The sequence below is a fragment of the Clavelina lepadiformis genome, chromosome 1 (assembly GCF_947623445.1).
Source record: "Clavelina lepadiformis chromosome 1, kaClaLepa1.1, whole genome shotgun sequence".
NCBI lineage: Eukaryota > Metazoa > Chordata > Ascidiacea > Aplousobranchia > Clavelinidae > Clavelina > Clavelina lepadiformis.
The window spans coordinates 22,707,292-22,733,622 of record NC_135240.1 but is presented as its reverse complement, the minus strand read 5'-3'; the positions used below and the strand labels follow the sequence as shown (position 1 = coordinate 22,733,622).

The following is a 26,331-nucleotide window of genomic DNA, read 5'->3' as shown; positions in this document are numbered from 1 at the left end:
CTCGAAAATTTTTAGTCAAAATTCTTAGTTGTATTTGAAAATGGGTCTTAGCAGATACAAATTTGCCTTCTGCAAAGTGTACTTTCCCTTTCAGTCGATATGCATCTGCTAGAGCAAGGCCAGTATCACGAACAAGGACTTCACTGTAAGCATTAACTATGAAAGTCCAGTTAAGTACACTGAACAATACTTCAGCTACCAGTGAAACATCATCAATGGCTCTTTCTAGTTGATCCAGTCGTTGCAGTGGTAAAAGCCTTTCCCTGGTTATGTTAATGTTATCATACAATCCTTTAACGCCGTTATTTACATCACTGAATATATAGAAACCATCATCGAAAATGGTCCAAATCATACCCAAAATTGGATCTTCAGCTGAATTTGTTTCAGGGTGTAAAAAATTGCTTTTTAAACCTTCTTTAAATGACTCCAGCAAAGAGCATACCACATCCAATATGTTAAAAGCATCATCTGTCGTCTCTTGTGACTGTGATAATCCCATTTGTTTACTGGTACTAAAAGAGTTTATTTTAATTTCCACAGTGTCATAAAAATCTTTAAGTGCTTCTGTGAAATCTGCAACTCTGTAAACCAAGTGCAGAATATCAGGAAACACACCTACCACATGTTTGTCCTGAGGATGATGACAAACAGTTTGCTGAAGCTCTCGTACAGCATTGACGTACCGATCTAGGTGAGAACTCTGATAGCCATTGTGAAAGAAACATCTTCTAATTCTGTCCTTTGAGGAAACGGCCACAAGTTCACGCCTTTCAAAAGCATCGTTGCACAACTCCAATGCTTCCATCATTCCACTGCATTTTTGGAGAACAGGTAATCCCCAGTTATCATCTTCATTGTAGGAGGAGTGCTTATAGTCCATCATCATCTCAAGCATGTAACGGATGACCAATATCAGCTTTTTTGCTGCTAGTTTTGAGAATGGCACAAAATCCTGAAATTCAGGGATGGCTGGAGCTCTTAGCGATTGACTACTTATGGAAAATGACATTGCAGCAGTATCATCATCTACTGGCAAATGTAGAGCATTGTAAACTGTAATCATAGCATTTTTGCTTGCATCACGCATAGAACCACTCATGCCACTTTCCCTAATGTCTACATTGCTCCATATAACTGGATAAAGTGTTGTCCAGAGACACCTTATTATAATGAAGAAATCAACAACACTTTCGGTACCAACCGTATCAGTCAACTGTGACATGTAATCTTGGTTTAAAGTATTTGATAACTGTGGCAAAATATCTACATCGACCACTTGCTGGCCTGCTTGTTGATATAACTTCATCCTTATTTCATTTGCCACGGCAAAAGCATACCTTAAGTTGTGACCAGCTTCTTGTGAAAGCTTACCAACTTCAACAAGCTCATCCACAATGTCAAAGCAGTTTGTGGCCTGTATGTTTTGTAACACCCCCAGGTAAGAAATAAGCATTGATGCAGCCCGATATAACAATACTTTTATGTTTGCTTTGGATATATCATCAGACAAACTAGATAAAACATTCAGGGAATCAAATGACCTCATCACTTTTGTTAATTCCGGTAATAATTTTTTAGAATGAAGATTCAGCATGTTACTGACTTTATCATGATAACAATCATGAAGGTCTTTGCATCCTGCAACAAACCTAGTCTTTATTAAGGTTGTCTCAAAGTGTGAAGAACTTTCAATTATGTCTTTGTCTTGTGTGTTAAGAAAATATTCCAACAAGTAATTGGCCATCTTAGACACTGGTTTAATTAACTCTTTACTGGCAAGATCTCTGGAAGACGTTTTTCGCCCAAGCAGATGCATACAGGCCAAGGGCATGTTGCTGTCGAATTGGATTCCACATTTTGTGAAAATGTCATAAAACCAATCCTGATCGAGGCATTCTACATCGAAATTGTTAAACAGGGGAATACCTAATAATCGAAGCGGAGATTCCCCCAAGCTGATAATAACTATGTGAAACAACACTGCGTACCAGCGAAATTTTTCAAGTTTCTTTTCCTCTATAGTTTGGTCCTCGCCTACACTTTCTGCATCGTCGAGTAAAATCATATTTTCAAAATCAGAAAAAACAGTTATTTCTCCTCGTGCTAGTGACCCCAAACCAACATGCGCATATTTCCATGGAATTTTACTTCCAAATAAAAGATTCATGCATTTCTTTGAAATTGATGACATTAGAGACGAATAGCTTTCGGTGGTGAAGGACAGTAAAAATCTTACACATTCGACTTTTTTTTCTTCTTGTTGCAATCGAATCGATTTATCGGCGTCCTGCGAAACCCGTGAAAGTTCTCCTAATAACCGGTGAACTTCCTTTCGCATAACATGCACTTGATTTCTTATTTCATTCGATATATCAGCGAGTTTCGCACAGCAAGAATCCGCTTCGGCATATTTCAATACTGTTTCCCACATAACTTGAAAATCATTTCTTACTTCTTCCACTTCAACCGGATTCCTCACTATAGCCGCACTAAAAAGCCCTGCACTGTATATGAAGTTCCATTTGTCTCCTTTGCCTTGTTTAGAATAGAAATTGGCTAAACGCCAAAATTGTAGAGCTGTTAATTTTGGTTCTTTTTCCCAGTGCCACCTCTCATCAGATTGACAAAAACTTTTAACTAGGTTGATCACGTTTTGTTCGCTAGTCATTGTTGCAATTTCAATTTACGTCATAAATTAATTTTTTTACATTTCATTTCAGGAAACAGTATTTTGAATTTATTTAGACTATCTGGAAAAAGTTGAAGACGTTAAGAAAATTAAGCCAATAAACGCTCAAAGAAATTTCATTTTTTGCTTGAACTTTCAGAAAATATCAAATGATTTTCCAGAAACAGCATTTTTCTCTCCGGTTAAAATCATGCATTTAACGTATTTTTTCCTTTCAGTGAAATGAAACTTATAAGTCAAATTATAAAATGTATCACCTGTCCTAAGCTAATTCAAACTGTTATTCAAAATTGCCCTAATTTTTATTTTATAACATAATTTGACATTTTTCTTGGTCAATATCTCGTAAAAATGCAGCCGTCAGAGGCCACTTCGTTGTCATCAAGGGTTTTATCATTAGGACTTCCTTTTGCTTTCTTATTTTAAGGAAAAGTTATTTGTTATCGAAACATTTATTCGCTTATTGGTTAAATTGACACGAGTTGCAATATTAATGAAATAACTATTAAGTTATAATAACTTATAATTTGTGCTGTGTATATATGCGACGAATATAGCAGTGGGGTCTGACCTTTTCACTACAAAACATTTTATTAAAATTGAGCTAGAACAATAACTGCTGCAAAAACATAACCTTGAGTTGGTCGGTTATTCAATGCACTTGGCTTTATTATTTCTTGTTGTTTGACTGTGTCGCCATGAGCACATACCTATTAGTATTTAAGCACGTCGCACTATGACTATACCATACCATACCAATCTATTCTTTCTTTCTAAACTACACTCCCTGCTAAACTAAAAAAAGGTTTTTATACCAATAAGCTACACTGGTTAAAATAAGAACTGGTAGCGGAAACCTGTGGCGTATAATCAGCGGGGCCAATGGGATGATTATAAATGTTCAAATGACCAATTTTTAGGGACGTCATTGTGATGGCGTCAGAACGACGTCACACAAATACAGTATACTACTGTATTTTTGATGTGTTTTGTAAGGTATTTTAAGGAACCGAAAAAGCTTCTAAAGTTCTAAAGATCTCTCAAAATTTTTACTTCTGCAACTACAACAAAATATTAGCAATTTAGTAATTTAACAATTATAAAAGTCGCAGTCTCTTAGAAATCGCAAAAATCAAGTCTTAAAAACCTTCATACGTTCTTATATACTTTTGTATAGCCTACTAATTACAGCTAATACAGCATGCAAAAAGATAAACTACCGCGGAAACACAACGGCGGAGACAACATTATGTGGAAAACGACTATTTCGCCATAAGCAGGTCACCAGCCCGCTTTAAGGATGGGATGTTAGATTATGAGAATGGGTATATGGAAGAAGTTGTTTTAAGTATTTACGTTGTTTTAAGTATTTTGCCTGGTCGAAAGGTTCATAATAACGCGTTGTTAAAATACATACGTGTTCAAAAATTGCATGCACGCTAAATTATCGTGCAAAAAAATTAGCTGTGTTGGCCAAACAGGTCACTATTAGTTCACCTATACACGTTTGTAAATTGTAATCGTGTTGACAATTTGGGAACGCGTGTTTTTGTCAACGCAAACATAAATTACAAACACGTTCACAAATTACGAACGCCTTCACAATTTACAATTACACGTTGTTATAAACCTTTCGGCCAGGCAAAATACCATACTTACGCGTTTGTAAATTGTGAACGCGTTCGCAATTTACGTACACGCTGAATAAAGCGAATTTTGACACATCTGGCATTATGGCTAACCATAATACGGAGTTAATGGTAGGATCGCGCAAAACCACTGAAAAAATATTTCAACAAATTTTATTTCACACATTAACGCTAATTCACTCACTCATAGTTTCTACTTCCATGTTGATACAAAAAAGCGCGCATTCTTGTGTCCATAATAGCACCCGACTACTTTTCGACTATAAAGCAACAAGATAAGCCATCGCCTTGTTACGATGTGATATCAACATGCTCCATTACTTTGCTGTTCTTTTTTCTTTGCTACTTTAACATTCTATAACTTTCTTTTATTGGCAGTCTTATTCATGGATTTGCTATGTGATGACTGCGCAACGTGTATTACGGACGAGTTGACATGGCCTGACGCCAAGGCAAGCGTGAAAACGTCAAACTACACAACCAATCAGCGTTGCTTGACTGACAGAAAATCAGACAGACGAATTTCATCCACACCATGTTCATCTTACGCACTAGATTTTTTCTATGTGCGCTAGTGCGTACAGTCTCACCGGTTAAAAAGCACTGGCTTAGGTGATTCGTTTTACCTCGGGCAAAACTTATCTCGTTGTCAATAAAATGTTGAGTCTAGCTTGTACAACTTCGTTTGGTATTTGTGTATGATATCAATTACACATTCCAGTCTTGTTACGTATTCCCAACTATGTGATCTTTTGTTTTGAGTGCATTTATCTAGTGTACTTTCATGTTGTGCTTTTACCCAGCGCATGTCGTTTTTCTTCCATTCTACGTTTGATTTTTCGAACTAAGTTTTATATTTCTCACTAAATATAGACTATAAGCCAGGTTACAAACAGCAACATTCGGTGTTAGATCCGTAAGTTACAACATCAACCAACTTAACGTCACCATAATTTATTTCTTGAAATCTGTTACTTTAAACTTAAATGCAGTCTTGATTTAATGGCTGTGTCTATTTACCATCTTTATAGCAACATCTACGCTATAAAACCTTTCATGTTTTAAGACCGTTTATTGGGTTTTCCAGTTTTTCCCGTTCGTTTACTGCTTGCCGGAATATTCTATTAATTTGTACTATAATTAATAGATGGCATTTCATTTTTATTCCTCACAATAAATGGACGATACTAGCAGCCTAGCTATTTAATCCTTTAAATGTTAGTGTGAAATGAGCCGAATTTTCGTCGTATTTCGAGTAACAAAAATCATTTCCAAATGTCAAACAGCGAAAATAACTGAATTGAAAATTAACACAAGTGATTCTGGAAAATATTACGATTTGAAACACTATTATACCGTGCTACATTAACAGCCTTACTCTCGGTCTGAAAGATTTGTATAGGTTATTTGCATACTTATAAGTTCAAATCTTGACTGAGATGGTGAGTCTATAAGCTTTACCTTATTGACTGTGCAAATGACAATAACAATATTAAAAAGATAAACTTGACTCATGACACGTAGGGTTTGTTGTAGGGAGTAAGCGAATCTTTAATACACCACATACAAAGACGGTTGGTTTCAATTACACTAAATGAAAGAAATGCACATAAAACTAAAAATATGATCACATCATCAGTTGTATACATGGTTGGCAGAATGAACATTCGCAGCAGTAAAATCTCATGCCCACATTTATCTCCACCAAGCTGCGGCTCCAGTATTTGTTAGGCTTAATTAAAATGTGATGGGTTTTGTTTAAAAATTGGTGCGTTTTGCATTTCATGATGGTAGAAAGCAAATCTCCAGGATTTAACGATATGATGTGATTTACACTTTACATGAAACCATATCTTATTTACATGATTTAAAGTTTTAAACAATAACGCTTATTAAAGTGGGCAGGAAGAAAGTCAAAAGGTATCATAATACAGATACATCAAACTGAGTATGTTACTTCAAAATAAAAAGCAACAATGTTTTGCTTAACTAAATTATAATTTGTCAGTTGCAAGGTACTCTGCACAAAACTCATACGACAAAGCACAACAATACAATGGTTTATACAGCCAGACATCAGAAAATAAATTCAAAGAAGAGCTGAAGATGATCCTTTTACAAGCAAAATAACAAGGTAGTCATCTGCGAAAAATTGTGGTTGTAGTGAGGGACCAATTCTCAAAAGCTGCTCCGTGGCAAATGGCCCAGGAGGAAAGCAGTGCAGCACTCCAGATACTGATTTCTCCTTTGGCTTTTCCTTATCTTTCTCACCCTCTTTGTCTTTTGAGGAGTTTAGAGTGAGTACTGGAACTGAGACTATTGCTGCTGCTTCTTTATCTTTGAAGTATTTCACCAATCCACGAAGTGGTTTGTGCTGAGTGGGTGCAGGGCCATTAAAATTACCACTCATATTTAAATTTTCTGGGACACCTGGCACAGCAACGACTAAACAAGTTTTCTTCTCACAGTATTTCATCCTCTTGCTGACCTCCTTAACTTTGTCATCATTCAAACGCAAGCGCTGTGTCACATGGAACATGGTTTGCCTTCCAGTCGGACTGTTTGGGTCAGCGGTGGTCGTATTAAAAACACCCATGTCGCCATCTAATAGGAAGAATAGAACGGGAAATGCAATTTTCTTTAGGACAAATCCACCTTGCCAACAGGGTGGATCAAAAACCTGGCAGAGGTCATGCAAAGTATAGCAAGACTTGGCATGAAAATGCTTAATCTGCATTTCAGTCATGGCAGTTTCCTTAATGGTTGAATTGCCGTCATTTTTGTGAGAGCGACGACCTTTTGATCTGCTTCTTGACTTACGACGTCTGTCAGATTTTCTATCTTCCGCAAAGACATTTCTGCCTCGATATCGGTCAGAGTTCTTGTACTTGTTGTTCGCATAACGATCATTTGACTGCCCTTGGCTATTATTGTCATAACTTTTCTTGCTGTCATGTCGACCAAACTCTAAGAATCCTTCATATCCCGGCATTCCAGGTTCAGGATCAAGAAAATCTATTCTAAGTCTTGTTTCAGCATTGGGCATGAGAAAGCCACGCATTTGATTACACGCTGCTTGAGCAGCATCAATTGTTTCATACAAAATTGCAGCTGTGCTGTTTCCTTTATGATAGTCAATGCGACGGATTGCACCAAATCGATCAAATTCCCTTTCTAAATCTGCATGTGTTGTCCAGCTGCCAAGGCCACCAACCCAAATCTTTGAAGATACCATCAACTTTCCATAACCAATCCGAACCACATTCTTTAGAACTGGTTTTCCATTCAAGGAAACTTTTGCTTTGTATGCTTGGTTAAGGTCTGCAAACCTTATAAAACAGTATGACCCCAATCCCCTTGCAGCTCGCTTGACATCTATATCATCGATTTTTCCAAACGGCTCAAAGACTCTCCTGATATCAAACTCTCGCACATCAGGTTCCAAGTTACCAACAAATAAGGTCCTAGTGGCATATGGATCATCTTCAGGAGGAATGGGCTTATCCATGAAACCTGGTCCTGGAAAGAAATTGGGATCAGGAAAACCACCTTGCATATTCATGTTGGGTGCAGCTGGAATGCTTTTATCAGTCATCGATTCCGATTGTTTTTCATTAGAGGTTTTTTCATCAGGTGTACGTGATCGTTGCCTTTCACTGCTGTCAGGAGATCGCTGTCTTGAGGTTTCATTTCTGCTGTGAATTCTCTCTCTCGAATCACTGCTATGTCTCATTGGAGAAGCATCTCGAGGAGAATCCCTTGGTGAGTAAGTTAGATCTCTTTCAGGACTTACTTCCTCTGAGTTTCTCCTGTCCCTGTATGACATCCTTGGGGGGGACATCCGCTCTCTGTATTGGTTTCTATCTCTCAATGGGACTCGTTCCCTTGCTGGGCTTCTTCCTCTTCCTGAAATCCTTTTTGGTGATCGTCGTCGTGGAGGTGATGGTTTGTTCATTGCGGGAGAACGTCTCCTAATGGGGGAATAACCTAGTTCTCTTTGTGGTGGTGTCCGCTCTCTTGGGGACACCATTCGAGAGGTTGGTTCATAATCATTTGCTATCTCAATGTTAAGCCGACGGTCGTGCATAACCAGATGGCCCTTTGCATTTTTGCACTCTTTGGCATCATCAGAAGAACGAAACGTTGCGTAAGCGATTCGTTCGCCATTGTAGTCACGTGTTACTTTAACAACAACTTCACCAAATTTCCTGAACTCATAGAAAAGGCTTTCCTCAATGTCATCTCTGCCTACTTGTGCGCTAAAATTGGAGACAACCAGTGTGTTATAAAGGTCCTCTTGCTCTCGGTATCCTCCACGATTACTTCGATTATAATCGTAAGTAGGTGAGTATCTTGGAGGGGAAACAGGAGAATTGCGTCTTCGATTCTGTATGATTGTCCTTCGTGCATCTCGTGAACTATGCCTAACATCGTGATAATCTGGGCTGAAATTAGAAATGCATGAATTTAACTATATGACGGTGATATTCTTTCACCACAATGATACAGAGAAGGCCCTTTTAATTGAAGCAGAACAAAATTAAATTCAAGCTATGCTTACCAATTATATACCTTTGGTATATAATACCAGTAATACTAAAAAAATATACATGATTTGGTTTTAAGGTAAAATAAACTTTCTATAAAATGAAAAAAGGCGGAAAAATAGTTAAGATATTTTTAAACTAAAAACAGGTTTCCAAATTTAACGGTGGGTTAATTTAATAATCTCATTAAATTAAAAAAAATTGAATTTTGTTCAACTAGACCTCTCGTTACTGGCCATTCATAACTAGAAATATTCACCGAGTAAAATGAATGTATGAAATCCATAATATATGAAACCGACCCTATGCAAATTGAGAAGGGCACTAGGGCCCTACATTTTACGCTTCACACTCTCCTGTATTTGCTGCAGCAGACAAGTACTGAATAGAATAAACCCTGATATATTTTGTGTCTTTTCACTTATTCGACTTATTGCATAAATCGTAATGCAAAATAAATATATTCACATATCGGCATAAAACCAAATAAATGGAAAAAAGTTTAATATTTTCCCAAGTTAAAAGTGTTATTATCATCGGTGTCAAGTGACTAAACCTGTCTTTGTAATCACATAATGAAAAACAAGTTAACATGAGACTTCTGTTTCTCTCACACATCTGCATGTGCTATTTTCTCGTTTCTCTCTTACAAAGCAGGGTTTTCCCTAGTTTCTATGACAAATAAGGAAAAATTATTCATATATGGCAAAGGGTTGTTTTTTTCATACCACGCTACGCACCTTTGTTTATGCTCTTTGGCTATAAAATGTCATATGAAACAACAAACACTTATTACATCATACAGTAGAATCTGCCTAATATGACCATCCGGTTTGTATGATAATTTGGTATGGTCGCGAATTTTGCCATATAAAGTTCCCCGTTTACTATGACCAGTCTTTGGATAAAACGACAAATTTTTCCAACTTTTTTGTGTCAACTATGCAGAGTAACAGTGACAATAGTGTCACGTGTCACTCATTTCATTTATTGGCATCGACTTTCATGTTGCTTTAAAACATTAATGAAATATATGACGACTTTGATGTTTTTTTTTGTCATTTTGTGCCTAACTGTAACGATCCTGGTGTGGTAAACAGCATTATAGCAGCTTCAGTTATTGTGGCCATTCAGATATAAAAAACCCTGGTCCCAAGGTGGTCATAATAAGTGGAGTCTACTGTATCACTACATAACATATTTTGTAAAACTTTATGATTAAAACATGTTTCGCAAGCTTAGATGTCTTACGTTAAAATTGAAACCAAGTTGACCTATTGAATATTAACAAAATCTTTGATGATCCCAATATGGGTTGCATATAACAAATAACCTGAGCAAAGCAGCAGAAAAAGCACATCAGCCCAACTTTGAACTGTAATTCGCAAACCGAAGGTTGATAACCCAAGTCATTATCAGTCCATTTTGTCAGCATATTTTTCAAAATTACACTTTTGATATTATGTAGAGCAAACACCAGAGCCAAGCCTAAAACCATAGAAAACATGTTATTAGTGGGACGTTTGACTAAAAAAACGTTTTCTACTGTTTTGGCTCTTATGTTTGTTCTACGTATGAGTCATAACTCCCAATCCCTTACTTCTAGTACTGTTATTATATATATATATATATTTGTACATACAGTATAACATATACTGTAATACTCCACCTTGACGGTAACACACAGGTAAATGAACTAAACTGTAATATTAAGCAGGCTTACCTGGGTTGTTTGAACTACACATTCACAAAATTAGTCTAAGTTATCAATTTTCTATTAACAAGATTCAGTGCAAGATTAAGTCTATTCACAAGTCGCAGACAAGTTTATCAGTAGATATACAATAGACTGCTCAAAACTGAAATTCTTCTGAAGGTCAAGCAGAGATAACTGCAACCAGATAAAATGTTTTAATAGTGGCATTTCGTAATCCTTTCAGGTTTAATTTCAACACAAAACTGGCCAAGCCCTGTAGCACAGTGTAACAGAGGCAAAAGCTTCACATAACAATCAGGTAAAATGGACTTTCAGGCTTATACAAAGTGCATTTTTTCTGTAAGACATTTCCCACAGCTACTACACAGTGATCAGCACAGCGTCTCCTTCACCCTAATTAAATAAATATTATTTCTTCAAATGTACGCAAGTACAACTGATAACTATATCCAATAAGCCAGCAGAGGCAAATGCTACAGCACTACACCCTATCACAGTAAGTTGTATTTACACCTCAAAGCAGCACATGAAGAAACACTTCTGTATCAAGTTCATGCATATGTTGATGTCAGAGACATCTTGTGGGTGACAAAACTTTCTGATAAAGTATCTTTCTCCAACAAATGCATCCATGAAAGATCAAACGCAGACAAATTTTTCCCAGTCATCTATACTAACTGGTATCTTTGCAATACCACACTTGCAAAAGCAGGAAAACCAACTATCTTAACAATTAGTTGTCATAAAAAGCATACAAGAAAATTCAGAAATCATTTATGCAACTTCAGTAACAATTGTTTTGCTTTTACGATAAGCATCCCTAAGATATTTTGAATGATTCTGTGATAAAACATACGAGTTCATACTCAAACTACTGCGCAGAAAATTTGTAGTTAACTCAGAAGATAATTCATGAAATAAAATTACACCTACAGAGAACTTCCATTACAGTCCAACAATGCCATTGACACTATCTCGAAAAGTGTTCCGTAGGAGATAAGCATTTTATGTTATAGTACTTCATCAGATACACCATGGGCTCGCAGATTTACTTACTATTCAGGAAATATCTCCTGGTGGTTTAAATAATAAAATTAATTACTTACATTATTTACAATTACAAATAACTTCTATTTAAACAAAAATGAATACAATTTCAATATGGGATGAAACCCCTATCATAGTACGCGATAATTTAGCGAAAGAATTTGCTTCTTGCCTTCTGATTGCTTTTGACTTTTACTTACGAGGTAAAAACTTTTGTGTTTTAGCAAGAAATTCGTTGCACCAATTTTCAGTACAAATACCAGTGTACCTTTTTGCGTGACTGAAAAGTACGACGGTATTCAAAGAGAAATCGTGTGTGCAAAGATGCAAATTTTAGGGTGATGGCATGCACTGTTTGCACAGCTTCATTATTTGCTAATTAATTGTAAACCAGCATTCAAACGACCAACGTTTGTTTTTTATTATTATCCAGCATGAAGATAAAACAGTCTGAAACATATGTTGATGAATTTCGTGCGTGCAATCACCACATTTTCCACTAGGCCAACGGCCTTTTTAAGAAGAACAATTTTCGCAATGTCTTTAATGGTTGTAAGTAAAATGTTTGGCAAAAACCTTTCTTTTTGGAAAGTTAATGCCTCGAAAGGAAGTTAATGCCATTTTCATCTAGTGTTCTAGACTGACAGATAAGCTGTATACTTGTATACATTAGCAAACCGGTGCAGCCATTAGCGCTTACTGGTAATCCCTACTGCTGTACTGGAGAGTTTAAATGATGTCCTGGAGAAAGTTGGCTTATGCGCCAATTTTCAGGCCCAGATTTACCATATATTTTCTATTATAAGTATTACTACGTCGTGGTGCAAATTCTGGCTTTACATTTATCCAGCACGCTGCGTGAAAAGAAACTTTCCAGTAGGGCCTGCAACCTGCTACGGTTTAGGCTAGGCAGTTCAGCAGTAAACGAGCGGATGTTTATATGTCCATGATATAAACAAGCCAAAAATCATTCTACTGTGTAAAGGGAAAACGGTATATGTAAAAAAGTTTGGAGGCTAATTGCCAAAATTGGCTTTAAAAGAAATGCAATGACAGAATGATGACAGCCAGAAAGTGGCTTTCCAAACCTGTTGTTATCTCTGTAAGATCTTCGACCAAAAGGACTGCGTCCACGATTTCGTTTGGAGCGCGCTGGGCTGTCTCTATCACCTTGTCGTTTCATGCTTCCGTCGTATTTTGCGAATCACTACACGGCATCGACTTAATAAGAAGTCGTTGCAAACATTACTGATACAGTACTTTGCAGTTGTATGGAAAAACGTGAGACTTTTACATACGGGTGATTTTGTCTATAAACATCTTATAAACATTTTTAGGGCTGAACGACGTTAACCCAGCATAACTATATATTTTATTACATAATAAAAATCCAGGATATAGGATGGCACTCTAGGATTAACTTTTATTTTCGATCCCTCTACACAAGCTTTCGCAAGCATTAGCTTTCTTCGTCCGGTGTACACCGTACCGTTAAAAATACAACTTTGAAAGTTTAAATCTTCAGATAAAAGCCCTTGATGTGATACTCACATATATATCCCATGAAACTCAAAGGTGACCACTATGACATTTCAATCAAATAGTCATTTTATTTTTCGTCAAAGGTACGGTGAGGACAAAAAGATCAAGCCATTTGTTATTAGGATGCCCCAATTAACATGCATTCATTTAGTTTTAGTTGAAAACATTCGTCATACATACACATAAATCGAATCATTTTATTTCTTGCAAATTGTACGATAGCGTGACCATATCGTTTATTTTTCGCAATTGACTGTGGGATGCGAAAAATATGTTTTTACTGCTAGTGTTACCCTGGTCACAGACTTGTCAGACAAGAAATTGGTTGCGCACACAAACAATCAATGAACAAGAAAGAGTTGCAAAGCCCTAAGAGCTTAGAAAGTGTAAGCTGTGAATAACAGTGGTGCTACCACAATACTGTCACCAAACCCAAGATTGATACCAAAGGCAGCAAACCAGGATACGTTGTATTCCTATTTGCTTTCAAACCACGCGTGAACCGATACTAATAGCATATCCCAGAAAATACAATTTTACAAATAGGGATGTGCTGGCCTACTGACTGCGCTTCTCGACGTGTAACAGTAACATCGATCCTTGTCACATGCCGGCTTTGGCGGCTTCTGCTATCCCGGTAGCTGAGCGAGACAAACGATGAAGTTTGATGAAATTTACGGATATTCTTCCATACTAACGAAACTGACTTCAAAACGTGATTTATGTTGATTGGTTATTGTCTTAGGAATGACTTCCATATGGTCAGATAAACACATAGTTTTTTTTAGTTATTTTATTGGTTCGACCGTCAGAGTTATAAACTCGACATATATGTGATTAGTACGAGCACTACCGATTTGACTGAATAACATAGTGAAATGTGTGAGGCAGAGACACTTTCCTTTTAAATACGATCAAGACACCATTTACAGCAAAAATAACAAGTGCTGAGTAGGCTACTACTTGCCCAAAGGGTGTTATAGGCCTACTTATGGAACGATCAAAAATTTACCATTTAACATGGGCATCGTCATGTAATTAAAGCAATCAATCAATTAATTCTTGTGACGGATACGTCACAAGGATATGCTAATCCACATTAGCTTTTTAATAATGAAACAGTCCTTCTGAATTTACACATTTGCCCATCTGGTATTTGTAGCGATATACCAAACATTTAGCGATTGAAAACTTCCGATTTTTATAATCCAAAATTGTGAAATCGTTTATTACATCTGTAAAAATTATGCGTATACCATTTCAAAAACATGCTTTTCAGAGAGTGTCTTTTTACAAGAGAGCTTTTCTAGAAGAGAAATCTTATAAGAAAAACGATTAAACTAAAATCAATTTTATTTATCGCTTTTGCGGTAGTGGCATAGCTAATCAGCTGAGACCACCATTTTTACGAAACAACTCACATATCGATGTGACACAGAATTTTTCCTTTGTAACCACAAACACTTTTTCGGTACCATTAACGTCACAGAAATAGGCCTATTGTCAACAATAGCACGTGTAAATTCTTAACACTCGAAGTGTAACTTACTACAAGCACTTGAAAAGCACTTCTCAAAACCATCCATTGTTTGAAATCCGGCAACTATTTACGTTTTTAAGAATTAAATGTTTGAATGAGATGACTAACCAAAGACAGTATAACTTTTTTAATAATATGCACAACTTTAAATTGGTTTATCACTACAAATGCCACACCCACTTGCGCTGCTCTGATGAGACTTAAATTATTGTTTACCTGCTGATTACCCCTTGAAGCGAGATGACATATGCACGACAACATACTCTGAAGGCGAGGGTCTTTGCAGCAATCCCAACGCTAAAATAGTCCACCTGATTCGTCAACATTTAGCACAGAATAATGTAAGGAAATTTTGCACGGTAAGAATGTTGCACTCAAAAGAAATGAATATACGATTTCTAGAAACGGAAAGATTCGGAAGTAGTCGAATATTATGAAAACTTCAATAATGCGATTTACGTGCATAAATAAATTTAACGACTGGATTTTGTCGCCGCGCACTTGTCTACACTCAACAAGACTCAAGTCACTAGCAGTTTAATATCACGATTTACGCATGACTCGATATTGAATATATAGCATAATAAAGAAAGATAGGATGAATTACAGTCATAACTAAATGATTCGCACGTCCACTTTCAGGGTGAGGTTGCTCGACATACAAAAGGCAGCTTTCCTGTGATGCTGCGATATATCTCTCTGGCAGCCTTGCGAAATTCCTCGCTTCGAATACTGTAAATGAAACCATTCCAAAGACTATTGCAAACCAAAATCAAAACAGAAACAAATTCAGCTGAATTGTAAGCTACAGCAGCATTTTCATTCAATTTGTCAGGGTTATTAAAATTTATGCTCGGTAGGAAGTGAGACACAACTACAAGGATAATGGATGGAACCAAGCTAAAAGTAAATGCCAACACCATTATCAATAAGGTTTTTGCCAAGCAAACAGCAATGTCTCTGTCACTTTTTACTGTAAAGCGATTCTGTTTACGTGCATGTCTCCGCAGCGCTTCGTAAGTTGCCAATGTAAGAATCCAAAGAGCAATGAGTGGAATTAGCAAAGCAACTGCATACATGATCAGAGAAGCAGGACCAACAGATGAAATCAGAATTGAAGCAACCAAACCGTATTTCAGTGTTGGTACAACCATTGGAAGAATGGCGAATATCAACGCCAATATCCAAACTGACACGCATAATTGTATGGCTAGCTTTTTTGCTACATGTGGAAAATAGACAAGCGGTCTGTGTAAAGCTAAAAACCGGTCAATGGCAGCTGCTATCAGGGAATACGCGGATGCAGCAACTGACGTCACACTGAAGAAATCAACTGTATTGATATACGTTCTCGTGAGCAACGGTGAAAGAGGAACTTCAAGGAAGATCGAAGACGGCTTTGTGAAATTTTGAGTGCCATTTACCACCACAAAATCCATCTGATTAAACGAACTTTTAACAAACGTTCTTCTAAAAACTAATCCATATAAGGTGCTGACAAATGTAGGTAAAACAACAACCCCAACTAGAAGATCTGCGACTGCCAGAAAAATCTTGAAAATAGCTTGACTGTTTCGCAGTTTTGGTTTTGTGCAATACACAGCCAAAACCGTTGAGTTGGCAAAGATAACTCCAACGGCTAGGATAATGCATACTGCACTTTCAAGGATGATGTTGATTATGCATCTGGAATAAAAATGGAAACGTCAGTCAATAAATATTTTGGCGGCGTCATCACTATACTTTCGTTTACTTTCGCACACAAGGCGCACAAGAAAACAAGACAGGCGTGAAAAAGTATTAGTTGGTGTATAATGAAAACCTTGGCATTACTAGTTTACCTTAACGGCACACATTGCCATGGTGTGATGGTTTTGTTCTTGACTGTTTCTTCGTCGAATCCACACCAAATGAACTCACAGAATGGTAAATTTAAAAGAAGTAGTTCTAACATATTTCTCCGAGGTTGACTTTTTTCATAAAGGAGAAGTTGTATGCAAGGTTCTAAAATTTGACTTGGGGTTAGCTCGAATGGTCTTAATAGTGTGGCGGTAGAGTTTCCAAGCATTGACTTATTCATTTCTGTTTGCAGTTGTTGATCGGTGAAATAATGTTTCAAAGTTTCATTTCCAATCACGTCGAAACACTCCAATTTAAAATAAGTTTTGTTGCAAAAATAAGAATAAGCTTTGCTTGTGAAATCAGTAAAAGCGAAAGTTCGATTTTGACATACTTCTTTAAACTGTGGACAATTCCATTTTTGCAAAGTTTCCAGATATGTTGTAAATGTTAGCGAACGTTGATACCATTGAAGAGTAAACTGTTTTACCAACTCATTACATGCGCTTGCTTTCTGCGCGGTTGCTGTCGCTAACTCGTCAAAAAAGTCGATTTCAAAAGCTGTTTTGTTTACAACTTTATCCGCAATAACATCTTGCGTTGAACATATTTTCAATAAATTAACCAGGAGGAAAATGAACGACAACATTGTCGTCATTGGTGTTGCCTTTGATCTGCAAAACGAGTTATGGATTCAAGTAAAAGCCACTTGAACTTTTTAGCTATAGGCTATTAATAATGTTTGCAAGTTACTGTCCTACTTATGCAATAGGCTGTACAAGTACCCATCTCGAATCCAATAAAATGATAGGTAATGAATGTTTTAATACTGTCACTATTTCACCGTAAAACATTTTCCGAAAAAATTTTCGAGGCAACTTTTCATAGTTTTTTTTTCGTCTTAAATGTTGTACGTATTGCAACCTAAAACTACCTTCTAATCTAAGTCTAACTTCAGTTAAACCCTTTCCAAATAATAATCCAAAATCAACCTTTTACATACCCATACTTTTAACCTAACTGCCTAACTTTAACAACAGACTGCATGGCCAATACCTGCACTGAAATAGTTACTTTCCAAAGGAAGATGTTCAAAAATAACAAACATAATAACGTACTTTTACAAAACAAAAATAAAAATAAAATAGTTCGCAGATTTCCCTATCAATCGTTAATGGGTTATATTTTTTAAGTTGGAGTTTTATTTCAACAAATTTTAGAAAAAAGTCGCTGAAGAGGAAATAGGAAATTACGTCGAGATTTTTAGGTGCAGCGATATGGGTTCGGCAACGTTGTGGGAGTTACAGGACATTCGGTTGCCGGTACCAATGTCGCATACTGTATTCTACTATAAAAAATATCACAATGATTCTATCTTTATCTTTATCTATACTTAGTTCGACAATGTGAGGGCACCGTGAAACCGTTCTTCAATAAATAAACGCTACAGCTTGTATTGTTTTGCAAAAATTCGTTTTGAAATTATTCTTTCACGAGCAACAGCTTCTCTCTTCACATATGCTATCGTTTACCAAGCAGCGCTTCCCATGCGGAGTGAATAATTAAAAGCTTTTTATCTTAAAAGATTTGTCTCACCACACAGGCCTATATAATTGTGCATGTATACATACATGTACAGTACATGCAGATAATTATGTTAAGTTTACGCCGCTAATTTTGCCGTTTCCTTTTAATCGTTGTTGTTAATCTCAGAATGAATTATGTCTTTAAGTAAAAACGGTAAACATGTTTGTGTGACATTTTATTCAGAAGGCGACAACTTTTTGACCGACGAACGTAAATTAATCATACAAGCTATAGCTTGGACTTGTTTTTCTCACAAACCATGTGACTTGTTAACAGTCTTCGGCAATTTAAATTAAAATGTTGGCACGGTTTTAGGTACAAAGAAAATGTTTATGTGCAGAAGTTGCTAGCACGGAAACATAAACCAGATATCAACATTCTTTTTGTAAATGATACTGCACTGAATTTACATCAAACAACGTGACAAACGTTGCTGGACGTATCAGAAGCTCGTGCTTTCTTGATAAGATGAGTCTCTCTAAACCTGAAATATTTTAACAACAGTTGCTTCCATATTATGTGACTTAATTATAACTTGCTTGTTTACTTTTAAATTAAGTATCACGTATAGCATTCTGAACATGTTAAGATCTAGTCTAACGCAGACGTTATATTTGCTGTATGTCGTATTTTTCGAATAGAAGCCACGACTACTATTTTTTATTTTTGATAATTTTGCTTCCATTCCTTTTTAAATGGCTGCCACTATATATTTCACCTGAAAGATCGCACGTTTGAAGCTATTTTGTACAGTTTTGTACAGTACAACTAACTTAAATGTTATAAGTTATAACACACTATCCTCAACCTAACCTAAATATACCTTCTATAATGTAAATCTAACTCCAGTTAAACTTTAAACGGCCAAAATCAACTTTTTGCATACTCACTCTCCTAACCTAACCGCCTGTATTTAACCACAGGCTGCGTGACCTGCATTCGGTAAAATAGTCACTTCGTTTAAAAATATCTTTTTTGCAATCTTGCGACAAACGTCACTGCATGCGCTGCAAAATTTCCTTCTCTACGCTATTGCTGACTTAAAGACTATTTTTTGCTCATACAATATTTAGATCAAAATAAAACAAATTCAACCGCTAGGTATACACTGCATAGACTATAGAATGAAAAGATGATGGAAAAAGTTTTAGATAGAACATAGTAAATGTTTACTATGATAAGAAAGGCTATTATTACAAGACGTGCCAGGTTATATGTGACTACAACTTTGTTCTATTTTAATCCCAACCTAAAACAAGTGTAGGCTACCTCGTGTTAAATGTTGAGACGAGCTTTGACATAATAGGGTCTTATAGCTTTTCTCATCTTTGCAGCGAACACGTTTATATGCGTTATTGCTTTGGTATTCGTAAGATGCTTCAAAAACAAAGCTATGAGTTATGGTGATTAAGTCTATAGCAGTAATTGTTACATAACTTGAGTATTTTTATAGAAAGATTATTATCTCATAATTTACCTACGGTATTTATTCATAGTTATCAATCATTGTTTCATTGCATCGTATTTTGAAGCATCCTACCTACATAAGGTAATAACATTAGGAAAAGCACTGTTGACGATGGGAAACTTATATTACGGGTAACAAGTGTTGCCCGCAAAAAGCCGAAAATTAATTGAATAATTGAGGTATAAAAAGCAACCTAAGGCTTTCCAGCGATGTGCATACAGTCAATATACTTCAATTGATTGTGGTGAAGGTATCGTAAACAGGACTATGTATACTAAATATAATTACGATCACGATGTTTTAAATCAATGATTTATTTTGAATGAAGTTTGCAAGGGAGATTTTTTCAAGCACGTTACGCTTGTTGTGCAACAGTCCAGGGACCATGGTATTTAGCTATAGTTATTTTTATCGACTCTATTTAGCAAGATTAGGTTTTTTCATATTACGTCAATCATGAAACAATTGGCTGGCTGAAAATACACCTGTCATAAAGATAAAAATGTCCAGGCTGAAATTTTCCTGTTTTAAAATGTATCTTCGTCAAACCGACTTCAGCTAAGTTGATAAAAAGGCTAAGTGCCCTGACGATTTTCCGAACATTTCCGTAGCTTTGGCGTTCTCAAACACAGCAAGATGCACGCAATAATCTAAAATATGCTCACCAGAAGTCTAATATAATTTTAGTTGCTTCATGAAATCAGTATATATAAAAACTTTTGAATTGGTTGATTTCTGACTAAAGTTAAGAATCAGCGTATAGGCTACTGCTGCAAAACCATATAGGCCTACAGTGCTTTCAATAGAAGGAAGTCATTCCATTTGAAAAGCAGTTTTGTTTCAGAAGTATACAAATAAATCATGCTAGTAAAAGCAATTAACGTATAGTCCCGATTTTGACATTGCTCTTCAAATTGCAGACACTGCTATTTTGCAATGTTTTCATATAAGAGATACTTTCCTTGAATCCATAGCTAGATAAAATTCAACACTATTATTTATATTACAATGATAGGTTTTAGTTATTACCAACTTGTCAACCTTCAAAATTCTACTGTACTTGTCGGATGTGTTAGTGCTACAGATTAGACACTTGTCGGATGTGCTACAGATTAGAAAAAAAGCTTTCTGCCTGTTATAATCGATTAAAATGTTTTAATTGTTACGTTGAACTTATTACCTAGAAATTGAGAAAATGTTTTTTTTTCGCTTGTACAATTGCACCATATCTTCATTTCACAAAATTTAATTGGTGATTTTGGACTGGTCGGTTTTAGAGGTAGTTATACTCAGTAAGCCTATATGTGCGCGATAACACCTTTACCAGCAGTAAGAATATGTGTTACCACAGCATATAGTACTTTTTCGAATAAATCACCTGGTGTAATCTAAAAGTAGGCCATTTGTTTAATCATTTGAATGTAATCATTAGTCTGTCCAAATCCAAATAATGTGAATAACCTGGCAGTTAATCACTTCGTCTGATTTCATAACTCGACCTATTTGTATTGCGCGATTATGCAACTATATCGATGTGTATTTGTGTATATAGCATCCTAGGACCTAGGTTATACAGTGTATGAATAACACTCCAATAGTGATTAAACAAACATCATATATTATATCTGGAAAAAATGCAAGTTATGTTTATAATGAATTGACTCTAGACCAAAGAAATTAGACTTTTTGAACCTAAAAGTCTGTTTTATTTTCCAGAAAAATAACAGCAATGCACAAAAATCAATATTTCTTATATTTCTTATTTAATCATTTCTTCTATATTTGTTGTGATCAAACGCCATGCTAAATACTGTTAAGTGGCTAGAAACTGCTGTACTATATATGCTCACTTACTTTGGCGAAAAGGTCATTTTTACCAAATTTTGGTAAATTTGAAACATAAAACTAAAAACTTGGATACAAATTTAAAACTTGGATTTTTTTCTTGAAAACATTAGAAACAAAAGCCGTAAATATTGTTGTGAATACGTTGTATAAGATTGTAAAAAAAATTTAAACTCGAAGTTATGACAAATAAGTAATTAACATAATGAAGCTTTCTTCTCTTCAGTATACTGGTTCTAGATAACGATGCCAGTTTGTGACGAGACACATAAAAGAATGAAACAACCAGAAAAATATGGATTTAATAAACTGGATACAGAATAACACTTAGAAAGTTCCTTACACTTGTAATGAAACAAAAACTATTAGCAATGTCGCCAAGCTTGATTATATAGCACAAATATACTTGTGCTAATGTGTTCAATATTATGGCGTCATAATCCAATAAATTTTAAATGTTAACACAATGTACAGTGACGTTGGAATCGATACCTGAATCGGTTCCATGTAAAATGATCCATCAAATTAAAAGTAAACAAAATGCCTCAATATTCTTTCATTTTTTTATGTGAAACTTGTATAAGATCATCATCTGATATGGCTAAAACACCTGCATTTTGAAACAGAATTGAATTATTTTGATAAACTCCATCGAGAAATACACGATCCGAAAGAGTTTTTCATCGCAACAACCATGCGGTTGATGCTTGGAAAAAAGTCCATGCTCAATTTTTTATAAGAAACTTCGAGCCTTCGCCCGAGCTTCCATAAGTAATTTATCTTTTAACATTAGACACAATTTTTAAACTTGTTTATTGGATAAAAGCAAGGTACTTTATGGGCAAGGGTTTCATGCAGAAGTAAAGGAATGAACACTCGAACAGCATTTAAAATCAACTGGATTGTTTCTATATCAAGTAGTTTAATCGTTGAAGAAATCCTCAGGGTTTATCGGTATCTTCACAAAGTTCTTTGCATTTTCTTTTGTGTGACGAAACTTTATCATAAATATTTCTACAGAATAACAGACGATTGCGCAAAATTTAAAAGACTATTTCAGCGCAGAAATAACTTTAATCATGTATCTTATGCGTTGCCGGAAGGCAATTGAAGATATCTATCTTCTTTACAATCTTGCAATAAATGTCCTTAGATGCGCTGCAAAACTCCTTGCTCCGTGCGTTATAAATTACCACGTTCCAAAAGCTATTGCAAGTTAATATCAAAATAGAAACAAATTCAGCAGATGTGTAGGCGACGGAAGCATTTTTATCCAAATGCTGAGGAACATGATGATAAATATTGAGTATGAAAGAAGAGGCTACCAACAGTATCACTGATGGAACCAAACTAAATGTAAATACCAATACCATTATCGAAAGAGTTATTGTCAAGCGATGATGATGAGCGTCATCACCATTGTGATCTCTGGTTAGATTTTTCCTTCCTTCAAAATACCGTCGAGCAACGACGTAGGTCGCTATGGTAAGAATCCAAAGAGCAACGAGTGGAATAAGAAAGACAACAGCGTACATAATGATAGCATCGGGCCCAGCAGATGAAATCATAACTGAAGCAACCAAACGGTACCTTAGTGTTGGTACAACCATGGGCAGAATTGCAAACACAAAGGCCGCTACCCACACAAACAAGCTCAGTCGTATGGCAAGCTTATAGGCAACATTTGATAAATATACCAGCGGTCTGTATAAGGCTAAGAACAGATCAACACTTGCCGCTATCAAGGTGTATATGGATACAACAAGCGAAACTATCGTGAAGTAACCAACGACGTTAAAGTAAGTTGTTGAGAATATAGGAGGGGTTCTATCTGTGATGCGTATTAAAAACGATCCGTTTGGAAGATTTTGAGTGAAGTTCTTCTCCGTGACTTTTAATGTTTCAATGAAAAATCCAGTAAATCTTCCTCTAAAAACCATTTCAGACAAGCTGCTGGCAAATGTAGGAAAAATAACAATGCCCACCATCAGATCCGCAATTGCTAGGGAAATCTTAAAAGTTGTTTGCCTGTTTCGCAGTTTTTCATTGAAGCAGTATACCCACAGAACGGTCAAGTTGCCAATAACCACAGCTGCAGCTAGTACAGCACAAACTATCATTTCGATTAGAATACCGGTCCGACATCTGCAAATATTTAACTAAGTTTTTTGTTTTGCATTTCTAACAAAATTCATATGAATTTGATTCGATACTGCCTATTATAAGTAAAAGAAAACATACAGCTAAATTTCTTACATGCCATTTTTTAATTTTGGCATTACTTGAGATATGTGAGCATGTGACGATTGTTTTGCAACAGCGCATTTTATCAACTATCTTTTTCAACCTTATATTTAGTATTGGTATTTACAGTATAGTAACTTGACTTGACTAAACCTACCGTGCTGATAAACAAGTCCAAGCTGACACTCTTCTGTTCCTAAATGTATCTTCATCAAAGCCGCACCAATGGAATTCACAAAACGGTAAATGTACCCTGACGATTTCTCGAAATTTTTTTCCTTTAGCTTTTGCTTTCTCAAACATAGCAAGTTGCACGCAAGGTTCCAAAATCTGTTTCTCGTTTATATATGGTAATTTGAGTTGCTTTATCAAATTACTCCATAAAAACGCGTTGGTTTGGTTTGGTAGATTGGTTCCAGACTGTATTTGGGAATCTGAATGCTGTTTCAAGCTGGTTATGCGTCCAACACGAGCAAGGCAATTCATTTCAAAACTAGCTTTGTCGCAAAAGTACGAATAAACCTTGCTGGTGAAATCAGTCAATGCGTATGTTCGGTTTTGACATTCCTTTTCAAACTGTGGACATTGCCAGATTTTCAACGTCTCTAGGTAATTGGTTAGGGAATGCCTTCCTTGACTCCACTGCACGGTAAAATTCTTCACTAAAACATTGCACGCGTGGACTTTGCTCATGAATAACTTGTCTCCTAAAACCTCATTGTATTTGTCCAACATGCTGCTATTTTGAAGAGATGTATTCTGCTTATTGTCAACAATATAAAATTCTTGTGCGGAGCATGTTGTGCAGATGATGTCCACAAGAAAGAAAATGTATAACCAGACCATTGCCATTTCCCCTATAACAAAATATTTTCCCTATTCCAAAAAAGGGTAATCATTCCAATGAAATAGAGCTTTTGCTGACATTTTTGACAACTAATAACTTTCTTTCATGTATATAACACCCCTAATTTTAAGTGAATCATATACAGATTGCAATTTGTACTTTATCATTGGTGCAGTAGACCAACGAAACGGTTAAATTAGTTGTAACCACTGCTGCAGCAAGGATAGCACCATTTCCATATTGGAATCGCCAGATTTGTTATATCTCTATAGGTATATATAATTCAGTTAGGCTATGCGTTCCTTGACTCCATTGCCAACTAAAATTATTCGCTACAACATAATACGTGTGAATTTTACTTATTCGGCTTAATTTGAATACTAACTTGTTGTTTTCTAAAAGTCTATTGTACTCATCCGACGCGCTCCTATTCAGAAAAATACTTTCTGCCTTTTTGTCGATATTAGGCTTACAATAAATTCCTGCTGTATGAGCATGTTGTCTATAAGTTAGATGTCAACTATATAGGCCTATATAGCAAACATATAGTCTACGTGTAATTGCATCATTGTATTTGATAAATAACTCGCCAGGTGTAAGTATTTATTTAATCATTTCAATCATTTAAGGTTCAACTCCGGGTAATGTGCGTAAATTGACCATTAATCACATCGTCTGATTTACTATTGCTCCGTTTGCTCGCCCCTTTTTTGCATTACGTCATTCTGCAACTATCTGCGATGTATATTTCTGCATACAACGCACACCATTAGGTTGGAAAGTATAATTCACAAAAATTTGGATGTAAAAGTGGAAAACTTGTACAGATTTCTGACATAAAAACTTGCTTATCTTACGGAAAAATTATAAAGCAATGCGTTAAACATTCATTTTTTGTAATTATTTAGGGTGTAATCATCAGGAAAAGGTCGTATTCTTCGTTACCAATGAAAAATGCCAGCCTAAACTACTGAAAGTCAGTACAGTTTTTCAGAAGTAATTCTATACCAATTTTAACCACAAGAACACATCTTGAAAACTCAACCCAGATTCATTCAATTTACAAAATTATTTGTTTTTTGTTTGATCCTAACCGATTTTCTATATGCAATGTATCTGAAAATTGCGTACTGTTTGGGCTGTATTTTATAAGATTTGCCAAGCATTATCTAAAACACACCGCACATTTCTAACTGACGAAACATAATTTCATCATTCCCAATCATTCCTGATCCGGTCCTCGATGAACCAATTTTCAAACTTTATTTTCTAATATCGTTTAAGCTGCATGTGCCCTGATCAATTCACGTGTACGATAAAGCACCACACCGAGATCATGAGTGTCGATTTTGACATCTGACACCTTTGGGAAACGCGAGACAAGGAATGCAGTCATTTAAGGTGTCCAGCTGGCAGCACCATAATGGCGTAGAAAATGGAAAGAAGCAAACAGAAATTACAAGAAATCAGCAAGTAGTACGAACAACACAAAACTATAAGTAACAGTTAAACGACAGTGAGAAAAAATACGGTGCTACGAAAAGCAAATGCGTATATGGACCAAGGGTCAAGTGGATCATCAAACATAAAAACAAACATTAATATGAAGAACAGACTTATCACATCATTTATGTTCTATACCAATATAAAAGCTGGACAAAACATTACTATGATCGACCTCCGTGAAAGTTAAAACGCCTCCACGCTGGATGTCACATTCCGAAACAAACTCATAAAAAAGTAAGTGAAGTAGCCTAAAGATACAAC

General features: G+C 35.9%; 3 protein-coding genes across 3 annotated transcripts; all 3 read right to left on the bottom strand.

The window, feature by feature from the left end:
* Positions 1-5,867: 5,867 nt before the first annotated feature.
* Positions 5,868-12,908, bottom strand: LOC143450793 (RNA-binding protein spenito-like). Its single transcript, XM_076951496.1, has 2 exons — positions 12,741-12,908; positions 5,868-8,786 (listed from the first exon to the last, which is right to left on the bottom strand). The coding sequence occupies exons 1-2, from the start codon at positions 12,833-12,835 to the stop codon at positions 6,431-6,433; spliced, it is 2,451 nt and encodes an 816-aa protein (XP_076807611.1). The 5' UTR covers positions 12,836-12,908; the 3' UTR covers positions 5,868-6,430.
* Positions 12,909-14,535: 1,627 nt separating this feature from the next.
* LOC143459149 (uncharacterized) lies at positions 14,536-17,241 on the bottom strand. The gene is made up of 2 exons (XM_076956152.1): positions 16,576-17,241; positions 14,536-16,420 (listed from the first exon to the last, which is right to left on the bottom strand). The coding sequence occupies exons 1-2, from the start codon at positions 17,229-17,231 to the stop codon at positions 15,373-15,375; spliced, it is 1,704 nt and encodes a 567-aa protein (XP_076812267.1). The 5' UTR covers positions 17,232-17,241; the 3' UTR covers positions 14,536-15,372.
* Positions 17,242-21,425: 4,184 nt separating this feature from the next.
* On the bottom strand, positions 21,426-24,694 carry LOC143460054 (uncharacterized). Its single transcript, XM_076957414.1, has 2 exons — positions 23,875-24,694; positions 21,426-23,618 (listed from the first exon to the last, which is right to left on the bottom strand). The coding sequence occupies exons 1-2, from the start codon at positions 24,567-24,569 to the stop codon at positions 22,547-22,549; spliced, it is 1,767 nt and encodes a 588-aa protein (XP_076813529.1). The 5' UTR covers positions 24,570-24,694; the 3' UTR covers positions 21,426-22,546.
* Positions 24,695-26,331: the final 1,637 nt, after the last annotated feature.